The sequence below is a fragment of the Chinchilla lanigera genome, unplaced genomic scaffold (genome assembly GCF_000276665.1).
Source record: "Chinchilla lanigera isolate Chin_1 unplaced genomic scaffold, ChiLan1.0 scaffold00047, whole genome shotgun sequence".
Lineage (NCBI taxonomy): Eukaryota > Metazoa > Chordata > Mammalia > Rodentia > Chinchillidae > Chinchilla > Chinchilla lanigera.
Window position 1 is genome coordinate 6,970,880 of NW_004955448.1, and position 16,935 is coordinate 6,987,814.

A 16,935-nucleotide genomic window follows, 5' to 3' on the forward strand; every position below is an offset into this window, starting at 1 on the left:
ACTCAGTCTTCAGGGTACTGGGGTTACAGCTATGTGCCATCACACTTGATGTTAAAGGGCTTTTTGCCTTTAATTCCATTTATGTGTAGGTGTGTAAACCTTGTATCCATGAAGAGCTGGGAACTGTATCAGAGATTTGCATGCTGAGTAACGCTTTAGCTCCAAATTGAGGATGAATAGAAACGTCTGCCAGTGTTGTAGATTTGGGGTATTGATTTATAATCTGTGTGGTCTAAAAACTTCAAGATAAAAGTTTTAAAGTGAACCTGGGTTGGTAGTGCTTCAAGAAGTGAAGCAAGAAGCAATATATATTCCTTTAGCACTAATTTTCAACTTGTCCCTAAAGAAATCCTATAAATAGGAGTTCCAGTAAATACAAGCCTATATTTAAAAAGTGACAAAACGCATAGAGAGGTAAGGTACCATGAATGAGAGTGGAAATAATTAACCTAACAAGAGCCTCAAAGATTTTGGAGATTGAAATCAACAAACAGTATATAACGTGAATAGAAACAAGAGAAGCCATAAATAAGAAAAATAAAGCTTAAGTATCAAAAAGGACTGGGCCAATTTGGAAAAAAGCAAGTTCTAGAAATGAAAATTATAATTAAAATTAGCAACAAGTAGAGAATTCATGAACTCAGAGATGGATATTAAAACAAATCGGTAAATTGTCAAAAGAAGATACAGGTAGAAGTTACGGTAAAATGAGAAAGTTAGTTTTAACAAATACCCAGATGGAGAGAATGAATGAAAATAATTTTCTAAGTGATGAAAGATGAGATGCCTCAGATGTAGCAAACATAACACCTCTCAAGGAGGACAAAGGGAAGAATTTGACACCTAGTAGGCATATCTTAGTGATTTTGCAGATCACCAGAGACCAGAAGGCTGTAGAGAAAAGATACAAAGATATCTACAAAGAAAACACTTATCCTGAAAGCAGCCGCAGAGGCAAGGCTTCAGAAGTACCTAGAGAGATAATTACCTGCAGTACCCATTGTCTTTAGAGCTAGGATGAAATAAATTGTGTTTATTTATTTATTTTTTTTTGGGTTTTTCTCCGGTACCGGGAACCGAACTCACGACCTTGCACTTGCCAGGCAGGCGCTTTTGCCGCTGAGCTAAATCCCCAGCCCCTATAAATTGTGTTTAGGTAAACAGAATTTACTACCAATAGTCCCTTACTTAGTAAACCAAAAATAATTCTTTTCAACCCTGGCTTTATATTCAAGTAGTGTGAGGGAACTTTCGAAGTACGCTATTCCTGACCCATCTCTCTCTCGGATTTTTTATTTCATTGGTTTAGGATGGGACCTATACGTCCTAAGTAATTTGACTTTTCAGTTGTGGTTGAGAAACCACTGTTCTAAAGAACTGACTTTAGTAGAAAGGTCTTAGATATGAAGGATTGTTAAGCAAAGAAAACACAGATAGGGAAATTGAAATAAACATGGACTGTAGAGACAGTAAAATAATGATTTCTTCCTGTTGGTGTCTGTATGACAGTATATGAAGCATGAAGCATTCAGAAATGCTTCAGTTAGCTGGGCTTGGTGGCACGTGACCGTGCCAGCACTTGGAAGGCTCTGGCAGGAAGATGGCTGCAAGTTCAGGGCCAGCCTGGACTACATAGTGAATTCAGACTACATTGTGAGACCCTCTCTCAAAAACAAAACAAAAAATGCTTCTGTTGTTTGCCAGAAGGAGAGACAGATGAATTCTCTTTCATTAAGTATCCATGTTAACACTTAGGGGGAATACTAAAAGAAGTAGGGTAGATGGTTTAACTTTAAAATATCAGTAAAGGAGAAATAAATGAGCTTGAGTGAAATCACCAGCTAAAGATGGCCAGAAAAAAAAGGCGGGAGGGACGAAAGGGACAAATAGAAACTACAGAATACAGTGGTGAATTGGTTATGAACTCATTTCTCGCCACAATTCTGGTTGCAAACCCAGCAGGACAAGAACTGAATCAAATTTCCCTGTGAGGTCAACATTGAACCTAACCATTGAATTTCATTGAGTTCTCCAACTCTGTTTGTGACCAGAATCAGGGAGAGAATCAAGTTCATGAACCGAGATACCTCTGTAGATAGTACAGAGAAGTTCAACCATATTAATAACTTACAACTAATTAAAAGGGTTAATACCTCTAGTTAAGACATAGATTGTCAAACTAGATTGAAAACTAAAATATGTTTAGTATGGAACAGCCAATCTGAGAAGTGTAGTGTGTTTATAGGAGATACTACTAATTCCTAGGGATAGGAGAACTGAAAGTAAAAGAACAGGAACGCACATGCCACCCAAATAAGCAAAATAAGTGGGCAGAGCTGTCTTAATTTTAGACAGTACTGACTTTATGAGAAAAAATATTAGAGATGAGGAAAAAGTTTGGCTTTGGTAGCTCTGCCTGCTGACAGGAAATTAAAGCCTTATGTATGTACATCTAACATATATTTATTTCCTGAGTTTAACTTGTCAGCTGTAGCTCTCAGGAATGAGTTTCGGCATAGTGTATGGCACATACAGTCAAGGAAACACCAGGTATGAGCTACCATTAAAATTCAGTAAGTGCTAGGTGTAGTGGTACACACCCATAATTCCAGCATTTGGGAGGCTGAGGCAGGAGGATTGCTTTGAGTTCAAGGCTAGCCTAGGCTGCATAGCAATACCCTGTCTCAAAAACAAAATTCAGTAAGTGTAGTAGTAGGTAGTACAAAAGTGAATGCCTTATTTCTTGGAACCTGAAAAACTCTTTTTGGTTTTCTTAGCCTCATACACTATTACAGAGAGTCAAAGCCTGCACCACAGAAGAGGATCAGGAGAAGCTGATGCAGATTACAAGTCTGCATTCACTCAATGCCTTCTTGCTGCCAATCAAAACTGTAGGTGTACAGGTGAGTTGCGTGTCCACTGACTATAATGCAACTTTTCTGACATGTGCTCTTTCACTAATAGTGAACTAGGCATTAAAGGAAAATGAGGTGAAAGTACATACAGCAAATTTAGGAAAGTGAAAAGGTAATTTAATAGAACGTTTATGGAGTGAACAGAGTATAGGAACTAAACAACAGGCAGAGATTTTGTAGTTTGAGAATATCTTGTCAACTCTAACAACAGTGAGTGTGGAGAGAACCATTCGGTGCAGAGGTGTAAGTTTCTTCCCCAAGGGCAGGCACCTCCTGGTGGCCATGTCTTTGATTGTGCTCGTAGCTGTGAGATACACTGAGGGTTTGGAAGTCTTGAACAGCAGGAGGGCCCCGTGGAACATGTCCACCCTTAGGGCTTGCGCTCAGTTCGTGGATACCCAGTTCTACCTCTTGCACGTGGCCTCTCTCTCCTCAGAGCTGGGATGACGTACAGCTAATGTTTTGGGGTTTTGTGTGTGTATTTATTCTGCCTTTCTATTTGTGAAAAAATTTATGTGTTTTTATTGGTGGATTACTCGTAACTGCTGCCTCGCATTTCACATTTATTTTGTGAAACTATTATTTTACTGACGAGCATTTAAACTGCAGTTTTTCATTACCATAGGCATGTCAGTGGTTCCATATGTATTTCTCTAGGATTATTTCCTGAAGAGTATAAAAACATTTTATACACTTACCGATACTATCAAATTACAGTCAAATAATTTGAATTTTCATTCTCAGTTCTTGGTACTGTGTGTACCTAGTCGTTGGTGTTTGTTGAAGACTGGGCCTAGACTGGTTTTCAGCTCATGGGCTCAGGCAGCCCTTCTGCCTCAGCTCCCCAAGTAGCTGGGTCTGAAGGTAAAGGCACAAGCCACCAAACCCGGCTACATCTGTTGATTTTTGAGATTGCTTTTTAATTTGAGTTTTTTTTTAAAAAAAAAAACCAAATTACTTGGTTTTTAAAAAACAGGACAAAGGAAAAGTAGTCAGTTATTAGCTTAACTCACTTTTTAGGAATATTTTTAATTTTTAAAACTTGACAGATAAAAATTCATTTCTATGTATATTGATGTGTATACTATATATAATTATATGTTATAATCACAGGAAAAGTGTCATCTCAAATATTTATCATTTCTGTGTGGTGAAAATTTTCAAATTCTAGTTTTTTGAAATTACGGTATTTTACTCTTACCTGTAGTCACCTGACTGCAATACAATGCCAAAATTAATTTTCTTTCTTAACTATAATATGTTATACTCATTGGTCAGTCATGCCCTAACCAGGAGCCGCCACCCCAGCCTCTGGGTAACCAGTATTCTATTCTCAACTTCAGTAAGATCAACTTTCTTAGATTCCCCATGAGTAATACCATACCATACCTTCCTCTGCCTGGCTTACTTCACTTAGCATAAAGACCTTCACTTCTATCACGTTGGTACGGATGACACAACTTCATTCTTCTTTATGTGGCTGAGTAGTGTTTCATTGTGTATATGTACCACATTTTCTTTATCCATTCATCAACTGATGGTTACTTAGGTTGTTTTCAGTGTTCTTGTTTTGATGGTCTCAATACATATAGTTCAAGGTGGCCTTGAACTTAGTATATAGCCCAGACTGGCCTTGAACTCAAGGTGATCTTGCTGCTTCAGCCTCCTAAGTGTTGGGATTATAAGTGACGCAGCCTGGCTTACTCATTTACACTACCACACCTGGCTTATTCACTTAGTTTTAAGTTAACTTTTTTAGCTTCTTACTAGACAAATTGATAAGTAAGAGCTTATGAAGTGTTTTTGTCACCCACCTAAGAAATGTTTATCGGGTAAATGTGGACAGATCTTATCTGACAAATTAAATGTGCTAATTGTTCATGATTGGACAGGTATTTGGAATGAAATCCTAGTCAACATCTGGCATATGTCAAATCACTTAACTGAAATCACTGTAGCATGATGCTTTGTCTGAACTGATTGAGGTGGGATTTACGATGGGATTGTAATTTGGAATTTACTTATGTCATCAGATGAACAATTCTTTGATAGTCAAAGCCATAGTCTCAGTGCCTCATTTGTCTCAGGCCACTGGCTCACCAGAAGAAATGTCAGCAGACAGGGCCCAAGGAGGGCCTCACAGCAGACATAGAGAGCCTTGGCTCACCACCCTCCTGGGCAGGTTATAGCTTTGCTGACTTCCATCACAGCGAAACGATCTTCAGGAGTCGTCAGTAAGAGACATGTAGGGATTTATTTGGTAGAATTTTAGAAGTACACATTCAAAGAAACAAAGTGCAGGGGCCCTTTAGAGAGGCAGGTGTTTAGATCATTAGAGAAGCATGTAGACTATACGTTTATTCAAACAATATGTTCAGACTTAAAAAGCCAAAAAAATTAACTGGCACCACTTACATTTTTTCAACCTCTTTTTTTTTTTTTTTTTAAGGAATTGATATATGTACTTTTCTCAAATTGTTATTTTTTTAAAAGAGAAACAAAATAGAGAATTTCAAAACAAGATGATAGGAAATTAAATACAATGGTTATTATGTTGCATATTATCTTTAAAGTAATTGCTCAGATTACCAGATATAGGCATGCAAAATTGGTCAAACATTATAAGCACTAACAGTTCCTGTCAATGAACTAATAGAAATTAGTGGTACAATTATATTAGCTATCATGTATATATATAAATATATGAGTGTCTATATATGTGTGTGTATATATATATTATTTTTCTCTCCTTTTTTTTTTTTCCTCCATCCCTGTTCTTTCCTTTTAAGTAATTTCTTTCCTTTTCATAGTATCTGTTGTACCTTTTGGATCTTATTTACTCTTCCTTACACTAGGGAGACAGTATGATGTTTACACATGCAAGTCTGATTTATTTTGCTTGTGAGTGTGGTCTTGAGTTACATCCATTTACCTATAAAAAGCCTCAAGTTTTCTCTTTATAACTGAGTAGTACTCCATTGTCTGAAAATTCCACATCTTTTTAGCCATTCCTTGGTTAATAGGCATTTGGGTTGTTTCCAAGATGTAGCTATTACAAATTATGCTGCTATAAACATGAGTGCACATATATGGCTGTGGTATGATACTTTCAGTTCTTTTAGAAAAATACCCAGAAGGGAAATAGCTGGGTTGAATGAGACCTCTAATCCTAGTTTTTTTTTAAAGAATAAAAGAAGGATAACATAATAATAGGGGGGACTTAGCAAATTACAGACAAAATGGTAGGAAATTATCAATGGTTATCATTTTACATATTTAATCCTAGTTTTTTGAGAAATCTCCGTGCTGATTTCCACAGTGGTTGTACTAGTCTACACTCCCACCAACAGTGGAGCAGGGTTCATTTTCCCCACAGCTCCACTGGCGTTTGTTATTGGCTGATTTTTTTATGATAGCCATTCTTTCTGAAGCAGATGAGATCTCAGTGTTGCTTTAATTTGCATTTCTCAAATGACCAATGGTGTTGAACATTTTTTCCACATACTTTATTTTCCATTTGTATTTTTTATCTGAGAAGTGTGTATCTCAGATGTCCATTTTTGGATTGGGTCTTTGAATTTTGGAGGCCTGATTTTAAAAAACTCTTTATATGTTCTATATAGAAGGCCTTTGTCTGAGGGGCTGTTGGCTAAAATTTTTTCCTAATTCGTTGGTTTTCTTTCACTCTGTTGGTGATTTCTGTTGAGGTGCGAAAAATTTTAATGAGATGAGATCCTAGTTGTGAATTCTTGATTTATTTCCCATGTAGTTTGGTTTTTGTTCATGAACTCTCTGCCTACCCCTATGTCTTCAAGATTTCTACCTACTTTGTCTTTTAGTAGTTTTAGTGTTTCTGTTTTAATATTTAGATCTTTGATCCACTTTGACTAGTTCAGTGCGTTGTGAATCAAATTTTGCTCTTTGGCATGTGGAAAGCCAGTTTTTCCAGCACCATTTATTAAAGAGACTGTCGTTCTTTCAGTGAACATGTTTGGCTTCTTTGTCCAAGATGAGGTGGCTGAGTGTGTTTGTGTGTCTGTGTCTTCTGTTCTGTTCCATTGATCCTCAGGTCTGTTTTTTTTTTGCCAGTACCATGCTGATTTTATCAGAGTATCTTTGTAGTATAATTTCAAGTCAGGGATTGTGATGCCTCCTGCCTTTCCTTTGTTGCCCAGGATTGCCTTTGCTATTCTAGGTCTCTTCTAGTTCCAGAAGAATTTTAGAAATGTTTTCTCTAGATCTGTAAAGTACGCTAATGGTATTTTGACTGGGATTGCATTAAATCTGTATGGCAGTTTTGGGAGGATCACATTTTTCACCATGTTGGTTCTTCCTATCCATAAGCAAGGAATATCTTTCCAATTTCTGAAATCCTGTTTGATCTCCTTTTTCAGAGTACTGTAATTTTCAGTGTATAGATCTTTTACTTCTTTAGATTGATTCCTAAGTATTTCATTTTTTTGGATGCTATTGTGAAAGGTGTGATTTCCCTAATTTCTTTCTCAGTGAGTTTGTTGTTTGTGTACAGGAATGCTGTTGATTTTTGAGAGTTGACTTTGTATCCAGCTATACTACTGAATTTGGTTATTAAATCTGTAAGTCTTTTGATGGAGTTTTTGAGGCCTCTGTGTAGAGTATTACATCATCTGCAAATAATGATAATTCAACTTTCTTTCCTATCCTTATTCCTTTTATTTCTCTCTTGTCTAATTGCTCTGGGTAATATTTCCAGAACTGTATTGAATAGTAGTGGTGACAGTGGACATCCTTGTCTTGTTCCTGATTTTTAAGTGAAAGCTTTCGGGTTTTTTTCATTTAGTATGGTGTTGGTTGGTTTATCATAAATGACTTTTATCCGATTGAGGTGAAGACCTTCTGTTCTGATTTTCTGTAGAGTTTTTTTTTTTATTATGAATGAGTATTGGACTTTATCAAAAGCTTTTTCTGCATCTATTAAGGTGATAATACGGTTTTTGTCTTTGGCTCTGTTGGTATGTCCACCCGTCTTTTGACCCTTGTGAAACTATAAAAAATTATTGCTTATATTTCAGGGTGATTGTCGTTCCTACAGTTACGTGTGTGGAATCTCCAGCAAAGATGAGCCTGACTGGGAATCTCTTATTTTCCTTGCTAGACTCATACCTCGCATGTGTCACAACATTAACAGGTACGTTCTGCGGAGCAGGTGGGGGAGGAATGCAGGTGAGGAGTAGTGGAAAGATGGATTCTTTACAGGTCTTCCTTTTAATATGACCCAGAGCCTAAGTGTAGGGGTGAGTTTCAGTTAGGATGGGTGTCTCTGTTCAGATACATACTTCGGGTGTTGTTTGGCAGATGTTCACTATTACCTTGTGTTTTAATATTTTATCAGTGTAACCATCTGTTTATTTAAAAAATTATTGAATGTAGAAATAAAGAAGATTTTCATTTTACTGTAAAATATTAAAGGTAATTTTAAAGCATATCTTCCATATTAGCAAATTATACTATTGGTTCTATGTTAACAGACTTTATTCCTGAAAACTGAAAAAATTTTATGCAGGTTATAGAGTAACGAATAGAGATTGTTTCATATAAGAGTAATCTAAGGAGCTAGGCATGGTGGCGCATGCCTGTCATCCCAGCACTTAGGAGGCTGAGGCAGGAGGATCTGGGAGTTTGAGGCTAGCCTGGGCTATTGAGTTTAAATCCAACCTGACCTATGTAGTAAGATGCTGTCTTTAAAAAAAAAAAAAAAAGGTAATTCAAGGAAAATCAGAAAAGAAATATATCATTAAAATTACTGTATTTCAATATATATATATTTTCAGGTTTAACTTTAATTGTACATTAATTTCTTAGGTATATCAACAGATAATATGTAATCTATTTCTAGTAAGTCAGATGCATGATCCCAATTACAGTTCAAAAATCTTGTTATCAGATTGCTAGCCATTTCAGAGTTATTCACTCTTGAATTTTCTTCATGAGTGTTAGATAACAACCAATAATAATTACTTGAGGCCTCGTACTCAAGTCTGTTGTAGAAATTGGAACCCTACATGGTGTGAACCTAGGAGAGTCTGTATAATTAAGTGTGCTAGAAAGTTAGAAGCCAAGTTTTTACTGATGGGACAGACCCTCTGAAAAGTATGCTGAGGCCTTTATGATAGGGGCGTGGAAACAGATGGGGTCCTGGGAGGGGAGGGAAATGAGAGGGAAGGCTGGGGGGCTGTGAAGTGTTGTGCACAGGCACTAGTGCCCGGTGCGGAGCTTGACCCTTCCGCACTGTCAGCATGGGTGTAGTGCATTTATGTGAATGGAGGCGTGCAAGGATGGGAGGGGGATTACAAGTGTCACGTATGTGTACCAGCTCCCTACGGTGAATATGTACTATAAGCATGTGCCAATAAAAAAATGGAAAGTGTACTTAAATGAACCAAAAACCCAAATACAGTAGCACTTCTAATATACTGAAGAAAAGAATTGTTAATGTAAATAACACTGGATTTATCATTGCCTGTTTTGAAAGGAGATAGGTGTTAGAATTATTCTTGGTTAGAACAATGGTTCATAGTTCATCTCCCTTTCTCTAAATTTATTTCCACTGTTTAAATATATTATTAGCATTGTTAAATTTTTATACCGGTCTCAGTTTTAGCTGTCTTTAATTTTCTTCTGCCAAAGGACATTCAGCCTTGTTTGAATTTTTTTCTGTGTTGTTTTCTTTCTACCCTTGCTTGCCTCTCCATCCAACTCAGCCCTTCCACCTTTCTCAAAATAAATAAACCTGTCAGTAAAGTACAACTAGACTTCCCTTTTATAGTTTTTTGAGATAGAGTCTCACTGTGTAGCCCAGACTGGCCTCGAAGTGATCCCCCGCCTCAGCCTCCCGAGTGCTGGGATTACACGTGTGCACCACCACGCCCAGCAGCAACTATACTTTTAAGTAAGAATTTAGCAAGCCCTTAAAGAATCTTTGTAGACTAGATTCAATGTCTTTTTTGAGACTTGAAGTTTTAAAATAGTTTTCATTTTGCCTGTCTCCCCAGCATGAATGAGGGAATCTGTACAGGCAGGGGTGGCTCAGTCTGCTGTTGCGAAGTGTGGACGACAACATGGTCGTGTACATGGTCGTGCACATGCCAGCAGTCACTCTGGGGAGAAGTGAGAAGGTGAAAAGAGCAGGCTTGTGGCATTCTCAGCTAATAGTCATTTCTCATCTAAGGGTCGTTTTTGTTTTTGTACTGGGAATTGAACTCATGTCCTTGCCCTTGCCAGGCAGGCACCGTGCCCCTGAACTGTATCCCTGGCCCCTAAGCATCGTTTATGAACTCTAGGAACTGTACTGTTTGTAAGAAGTGTGACTTACCGTCTAATGCTATTTTCTTCCATACCTTACTCCAAGCACATACTGAGCAAAACCATTATTAAATCTACCACAGTAGTCACCAGGGGATTCTGTTTTCTTCGCTGGAGACACACAGGGCTGCCTGGCCTGGTGGTGCACACTTGTAGCATAGCACTCTGGGAGGTTGGAGCAGGAGTGTCTGAAGTTCAAGCTCGGGCTGGGCAGTTCAGCAACTCAGTGGGACCCTGGCTCAAAATAAAAGAAAAAGCTGGGGATGTAGCTCAATTGTGAAGGCCTGGGTTCAATTCCTGGTATTGGGGAGGTTAAAAAACAAAGAGAGCAGAAGAGTTAGAGGACAGTTGTCTCTTGGCTGTAGTTGTACTGGAGAGAGCTAAGTAGCACTTGGGTGTCCACCTTTAACTTTTTCTTGTTTTCTGGGTAAAGATTGCAGAATATCCCTGCAAACCAGTGGCAAGCTATAATTGAAGTCACTGTCTGATTTTAGTTTGTTCAGGTTATGTTCCAAATGCTTTTGCTAGCTCTTGCAGTGCATCTTTATGTCTTTTAAACAAACATCTATTTAAAGTGTTAGTGAGACATGCTATCTGGAAGAAAGTAGGATACTAAGTCTTACTTCAGTGTTCTGCTGGTGGGGGCATGCTTTGAGACAGGGTCTCACTGTGTAATTCAGGTTGGCCCTGGCTGGCCTGGAACTCATGGCATTCCTCTTGCTCTTTCCTATAAGTGTTGGGATGACAGGTGTGTGTGCGCCACGTCTAGCATTTCACTGACATTTTAAATGAAGTACAAACGAGGGAATCTCTCTAGGATCACTTTTTCTGAAAATGGGGAAGAAAAGATTAGCCGACTAGGCTTTGGAAATTTATTTTAGCTTCATTTAGAGATTTCCTGTGCATGTTAGCATATTACAGTTTCTGAAATCTTGTCATAAAGAAACCTATTGATTTGTTGAACTGTGCCCATTACTTTGGGGCTACCCATAACAAATTATTACAAATTGGGAGACTTAAGCCACAGAAATTCTTCTCTTACATACAAGTTCTAAAGCCCAGAAGTTTAAAATCAGAGTGTTGGCAGGGCCATGTTCTCTCCGAACACTCTAGGGAAGGACCGTCCCTTGCCTGTTTTTAGGGCCTGGTTGTTCCTGTAGGCCTCAGTTTGTGGCAACATAATTCTGATTTCTTTCATCTTGTTCACATAGCCCTCTTTCTTCTGTTTACATATTTCCTGTTCTTGGAAGGACACTGGTCTTTGGATTATGGCTGACTTTACTTCAGTGTGACTTCAGGTTATATCTGCAAAGACACTATTTGCAATGATTCTGGTTGAACATGAATTTTCGGGGATTGTACAATTAGTATATTTTGTTAAACAAAGGTATGGTGATTACTTACACCTTTGCACATTCAGAGATACTGGTATTCCAGAGACCATGCTTTGATGGAGGTATGGAAAGTACAAGTCTCCTTGTAATCATGTACCTTACACCTAGTTAGGGAGCGGAAGTGATTAGGAAAGGGGCCCAAAAATAAATGGAAAGAGTGTTACGCTCTGTGCCTTGTTTCTTACACTAAAATGTGATTTCTCTATAATTCCACCTCATTAGAGTTGTGTATATCTTTGGCCCACCGGTTAAGGAACCTCCTACAGATGTTACTCCCACATTCTTGACGACAGGGGTGCTTAGTACTTTACGCCAAGCTGATTTTGAGGCCCATAACATTCTCAGGGAGTCTGGTAAGTTGCTCATTTGTTTACAACACAGTAGTTAGTTTTTGGAAGCCTAGCTTTGGATTTTTAAATGCTTTTGTTTTTATTGTGAATGGTTCTGTAACAGTGCTTTCTAAATACAGTTTATTTACGAACGTGGCTGTTTGCAGGTGTACCCACAATACCTTGTGGAGTTGCCCAGCTCACATTCCCCAGCTGAGGGTGAACAAGGCAGTGCTCTACTTTATTATATTGTCTGTCCCATTATAAACAAGTGTCCTTTTCCTGTCTGCTTTTCAGTGACATTTTCATGGTGCCATGTTTTTTGCATTTTCATGCTTTTTTTTTCTGTAATTTTGTCATTTAAAGTCTACTTAGAATGCTGTGGGAGTACTTGAGTTCAGTGCACAATGACCATTTTAACGCGGGTACGCATGTATGTGTGATTTTAGACTCGTTTGGGAACACTACTTGCATTGGGTCAGAGTGCTTTTGTGTGGTGTGGCGACTGGGTCTTAATGTGTTCCTTTTCCTAGGATATGCTGGGAAAATTAGCCAGATGCCAGTGATTTTGACACCATTACATTTTGATCGGGACCCCCTTCAGAAGCAGCCTTCATGCCAGAGATCTGTGGTTATTCGAACCTTTATTACGAGTGACTTCATGACTGGTATACCTGCAACGCCTGGTAATGAGATCCCTGTAGAGGTAATTTATGTACTTTTTTATTAATATACATTTTTAATACCTTACACGTTGTATAATATAGTGACTGTAATAGAGGGTGACAAAGTTGATATTTCAGGAATTAGTGCTCTGTCATAAGATATGTTTACATTTTTTTTTTCCCTCTCTCCACTTAATACACTTAGCAAGCAAGAAAAGGCCTTAACTTTAATACACCCTCTAAATGTCTGATTACTCCATAGAAAGTAAATAACTCTGATCTGTAGTTTTATCTAACCCTGCCGATCTCTATCTTATGAGTAATTTTTCCCAAGAAGAAAACTCTAGGGCTGAAGGGAGAGTGTTTTAGAAGCGAGGATGAGATTTGCTGGCATTATGGGTGGACACGCATGAATACTTCTGTTACGAATTCTAGTTCCGTTTTTCATTACTTTTCTCTCCAAAAATGTTCTGAAGGAGCTATTTACATAATCGCAACTGAAAAGCAAGCAGATTTTTATTATTTGGGCCAGTCTTCCAGTACACTGGGATGAGGCTGTGGTTACAGAAATGTGAGTTGGTGGCTATTTTTCCTTAATGCTCAAATTTGCCAAATCTCTGGCCAGTGAAGTGACTAGGCCATCCTCTCTTCCTATGTCGTTGACAGCGTGCCATAGATAATGTACAGAGCGTTGGCCTAAACACATAAAGTCACGTGCTTGGATACTGCAGCAATGTCAAGTTGCTGTAAATGTCTTTAAGCACTTGTGAGCTGGTAATAAGCACAGCTTGTACACTCGTACCTGTTCGTGGTCCATACTTGATTAAGTACTGTTTTAACTGATGAGTATGTATTATAGAGAGAAACAGGTGAACAATGACATTAATCAGAGACTGTCCATAATAGGGAAGGTAATAGTGCAAATAAATCACATTTTAATTTTAAATTGCAAATATAAACCTTTTAGGACTGTTGGACATACAGTAGATCCTGACTCTTTGGTTTATTTTTTATAACAGGTGGTGTTAAAGATGGTCACGGAGATTAAGAAGATTCCTGGTATTTCTCGAATTATGTATGACTTAACATCAAAGCCCCCAGGAACTACTGAGTGGGAGTAATAAACTTGTTCTATTAAAGTACTGTGTGCAGTTCAGATTGATTAGAAACCATTTCCACTGTTGACATGCAGTACTGTGAAGAAAGTTACGGGAGCACCCACATCACATCCTTGTTCTGCTTAGCAAAAAAATAACAGCTGGAGCTGAGCTGGGGGTAACTGTAAGGGCCTGAAGAGTTTGTATGGGTTACCAGAGCACCACTGCCTACACTCAATTTGACGCTGCTTTTGCCTTTGCTTTGTTCTTCTGTGCAAACTCATTGTGGCTGTTGCTTTCTCTCTGTGAAGATAAATGCAGGTGGGTGGGTTTGAGAAAAGTAATGGGCTTCTGTCTCCTTGCCAGTTTCTAAGAGCTGTTTAAAAAAAACATTAATTATTGGTGTGATTTTCTCTGTCTGCCTTTTGGAGAACCTGAGTTTTCCTATAAGTAATGTTATTTCCCTATAAAGGGTGAGGGAGACATGATCTTATCTGATAAAGGTGTAGATGGGCTTTTCCAGCCACTGTTACAGGATATGGGGCTAAAAAATGTAAACTACCTTAAGATGGAAAAATACCAGCAATTTCTGGAAGTACTTAATTTAATTAAACCACAGCTGTGGCAGGAAGAAGCTGTGAATGACCTCACATGTCTGAATGGTCTCAAATGTTTTCAGACCATGTTCTGCACCAAGGCCATATTACTCACTGTAAGCTCATTAATTAATAAGGAGGTTTATTTTCCCATCCTTTTATTATCAGTTGCCACAGCCTCATGTAGAAACTTCCTGTTCTTTCCCTAGCAGAAGAGACTATTTCTGTCATGTCTGGTATAGTGCAGAGAAGAGTTCAAGAGAAGAGTTTTAATCTCTCCTTTGACTGGTAAAAGGAGTAGTTGTGAGGCTAGAAAAGCCATGATACATGACTACAGCTTACAAATGGGTGAAGGAAAATGCTTATATCATCTAGTGAAGAGTTAAAAAGTAACCTCCTAAAATCTGTAGACAGATCTGTTACTGCTTAAACTGTGACAGACAAGACCATGACCAATTTTATCAAGCCAGGTGTTTGTCAAACTTTGTGATTTTTTTCTAGCAGCTCTAAGACAGGATTCACGAACTGCAGGGCTTGCTGACATTGCCGCCAGTTTCTGAGATCTGTTAACATTCATATAAGCATGATTTTTTTTGTTTTGTTTGTTTGAGACAAGGTTTTACAGGCAGTTCAGGCTGACCTTGAGCTCACTTTGTAGCCCAGGCTGGCCTCAAACTTGGAGTGATCCTCCTGCATTAGCCTCCAGAGTACTGGGATTACAGCTGCACTACCATGCCTGGCACTGTGTAAGCATGATAAAAATCATAGTAGACCAAAATTCTGCAGCTGTTACATAGTTAGCTAAAAGGTTACCTTGTTTCTCTCAGCATTTTCACCCCAGTTTGCTGCTTCGTACCCAGTTGAGAAGATCTTGTGTATTAATCAGCACCAAATTTTTGTTTGGAATTCAATGTGAGAAAAGGATGTATGACAGTAGTCATCTTTTCATTCTGGCTGGTTCAGAGGACAACCAGGAGCTGCTGCCAGATCAGCAAGGAAAGATGTGTCACTGTAACAGCTGTACTCAAGACAAAGCAGTATTTGAACTCTACAAAATGTGAAGGGTTCTTGTCGTACGGTTTTCTATTCAAGCAAATAATAGGAATTGGGAAGGGTATATATTTTTTTCTCCTGAAGTTCTGTGGATCACCATTGCACTAAGATGGTTGATGTAAAAATGGAGAAGTGATTATATAAGTTAGGAAGCGTTGCTCATTAATCCTTCCATTCTGAACATTCATGGTATACATTATATTCAAAGCTCAGAAATCTTGAAGTTAAAGGTAGAAGTTTGTTCTGATACTTTTCCGTTAAACACCTGTTTAGTCATTCTTGATACTGGAGAAGCGCTTTCTTCAAGGCATCCCTCACATGACAACAGTTTTTAAAAAATTAAATTTTCTGGGGTTCACACATTTCCTAATATTTAGCATCTGTGTTCCTTTGCAGAGTACTCCTGCATTGTGCCATACAGTGTGATACCTTCATAGTGTTTCCTCTGAGCTACTGAGCAAAGGTTGCAGTTCCATTTACAGTTAAGGGTACAAACTCAGCTTAGGGATGGTTACTTAACGAACTTAAGAATTCAGTGTCAGGTTTTCTATGTCCCAAGAATCCTGTCATGTATTCTGATGGGTTTTTAATTTTTTTTTAGTGTAACTGACAAAATATTTACAGTTTCCGAACACGTTCTGAGATACATATACATTGTGACATTACTACACTGAAGCTAATTTAACATATCCATCACTTCATATACCTGAGACAGTTCCTAATTTCCTCCACTTACAATTTATAATAGCACAAGTAAAAACAGTACTTACAAACAAAAACAATGGTTAGCATTTGTTCAAGACTGATTAAAACAGTTAAGGTGAGCTCCATTCTAGATTACTGATACATCTCTGTGCATTAATGCGTTTTGGAAATAAAATTGGCGGTACCATATATACTGCTTCATAACACGTTTCACTTAACAGAGTGTAGTGGATACTGTTCATCAATAAATTTATGTGAACATCGTGGTCTTCTAATGATACAAGTAATGACTTCCATTTCTCCATCATTCTTAGACCTCTCATCCTTAACTTTCTTGTCTAATAATAATAATGTTCCTTCTATGTTTATGTCTACTTTTAGAGTCTGCATATTAGGAAAAATACGACAATATTTACCTTTCTGTGTGTGGCCTATTTTGCTTAATATGATGAGCTCTATTCCATCCACTTTTCTGCAAGTGATGTAATTCTGTCCTTTAAAGCTGAATAGTGCTCCCATTGAGTACTCGTTGCTTTACCCATTCATCGGTCAGTGGGCACCTATGCAGGTTCCGTTTGAGCTGTTGTGAATTGTGCTGCAGTAACCACGGGTGTGCAGTGTGCTGACTTTAATTGCCTTCAGTGTGCACGAAGGAGTGTTCACAGCTGAGTCATACAGTCATTCTTGTTTTAAAGTTTTGGAGGGAATCTTCATGCTGATTTCCTTCATAGCTATACTAATTTATACTACCACCAGCTAGTGTAGAACGGTTCCTTTTTGCCCATATCCTCACTAGAATTTGCTGTTTTGTGTATTCTCAATAATAGCTATTCTGGAGAT

General features: G+C 38.2%; 1 protein-coding gene across 2 annotated transcripts in view; it reads left to right on the forward strand.

Moving 5' to 3' along the window:
- Gmps (guanine monphosphate synthase) overlaps positions 1-13,783 on the forward strand; it is a 52,772-nt gene extending 38,989 nt beyond the window's left edge. For both annotated transcript variants that reach the window (XM_005393072.2, XM_005393073.1), the window contains 5 exons: positions 2,778-2,903; positions 7,967-8,082; positions 11,873-12,003; positions 12,513-12,685; positions 13,664-13,783. In XM_005393072.2, coding sequence (XP_005393129.1) covers positions 2,778-2,903; positions 7,967-8,082; positions 11,873-12,003; positions 12,513-12,685; positions 13,664-13,765 — 648 coding nt within the window. In that variant the 3' untranslated portion in view covers positions 13,766-13,783. The remainder of the gene's footprint in view (positions 1-2,777; positions 2,904-7,966; positions 8,083-11,872; positions 12,004-12,512; positions 12,686-13,663) is intronic.
- The last annotated feature ends 3,152 nt before the right edge of the window (positions 13,784-16,935 follow it).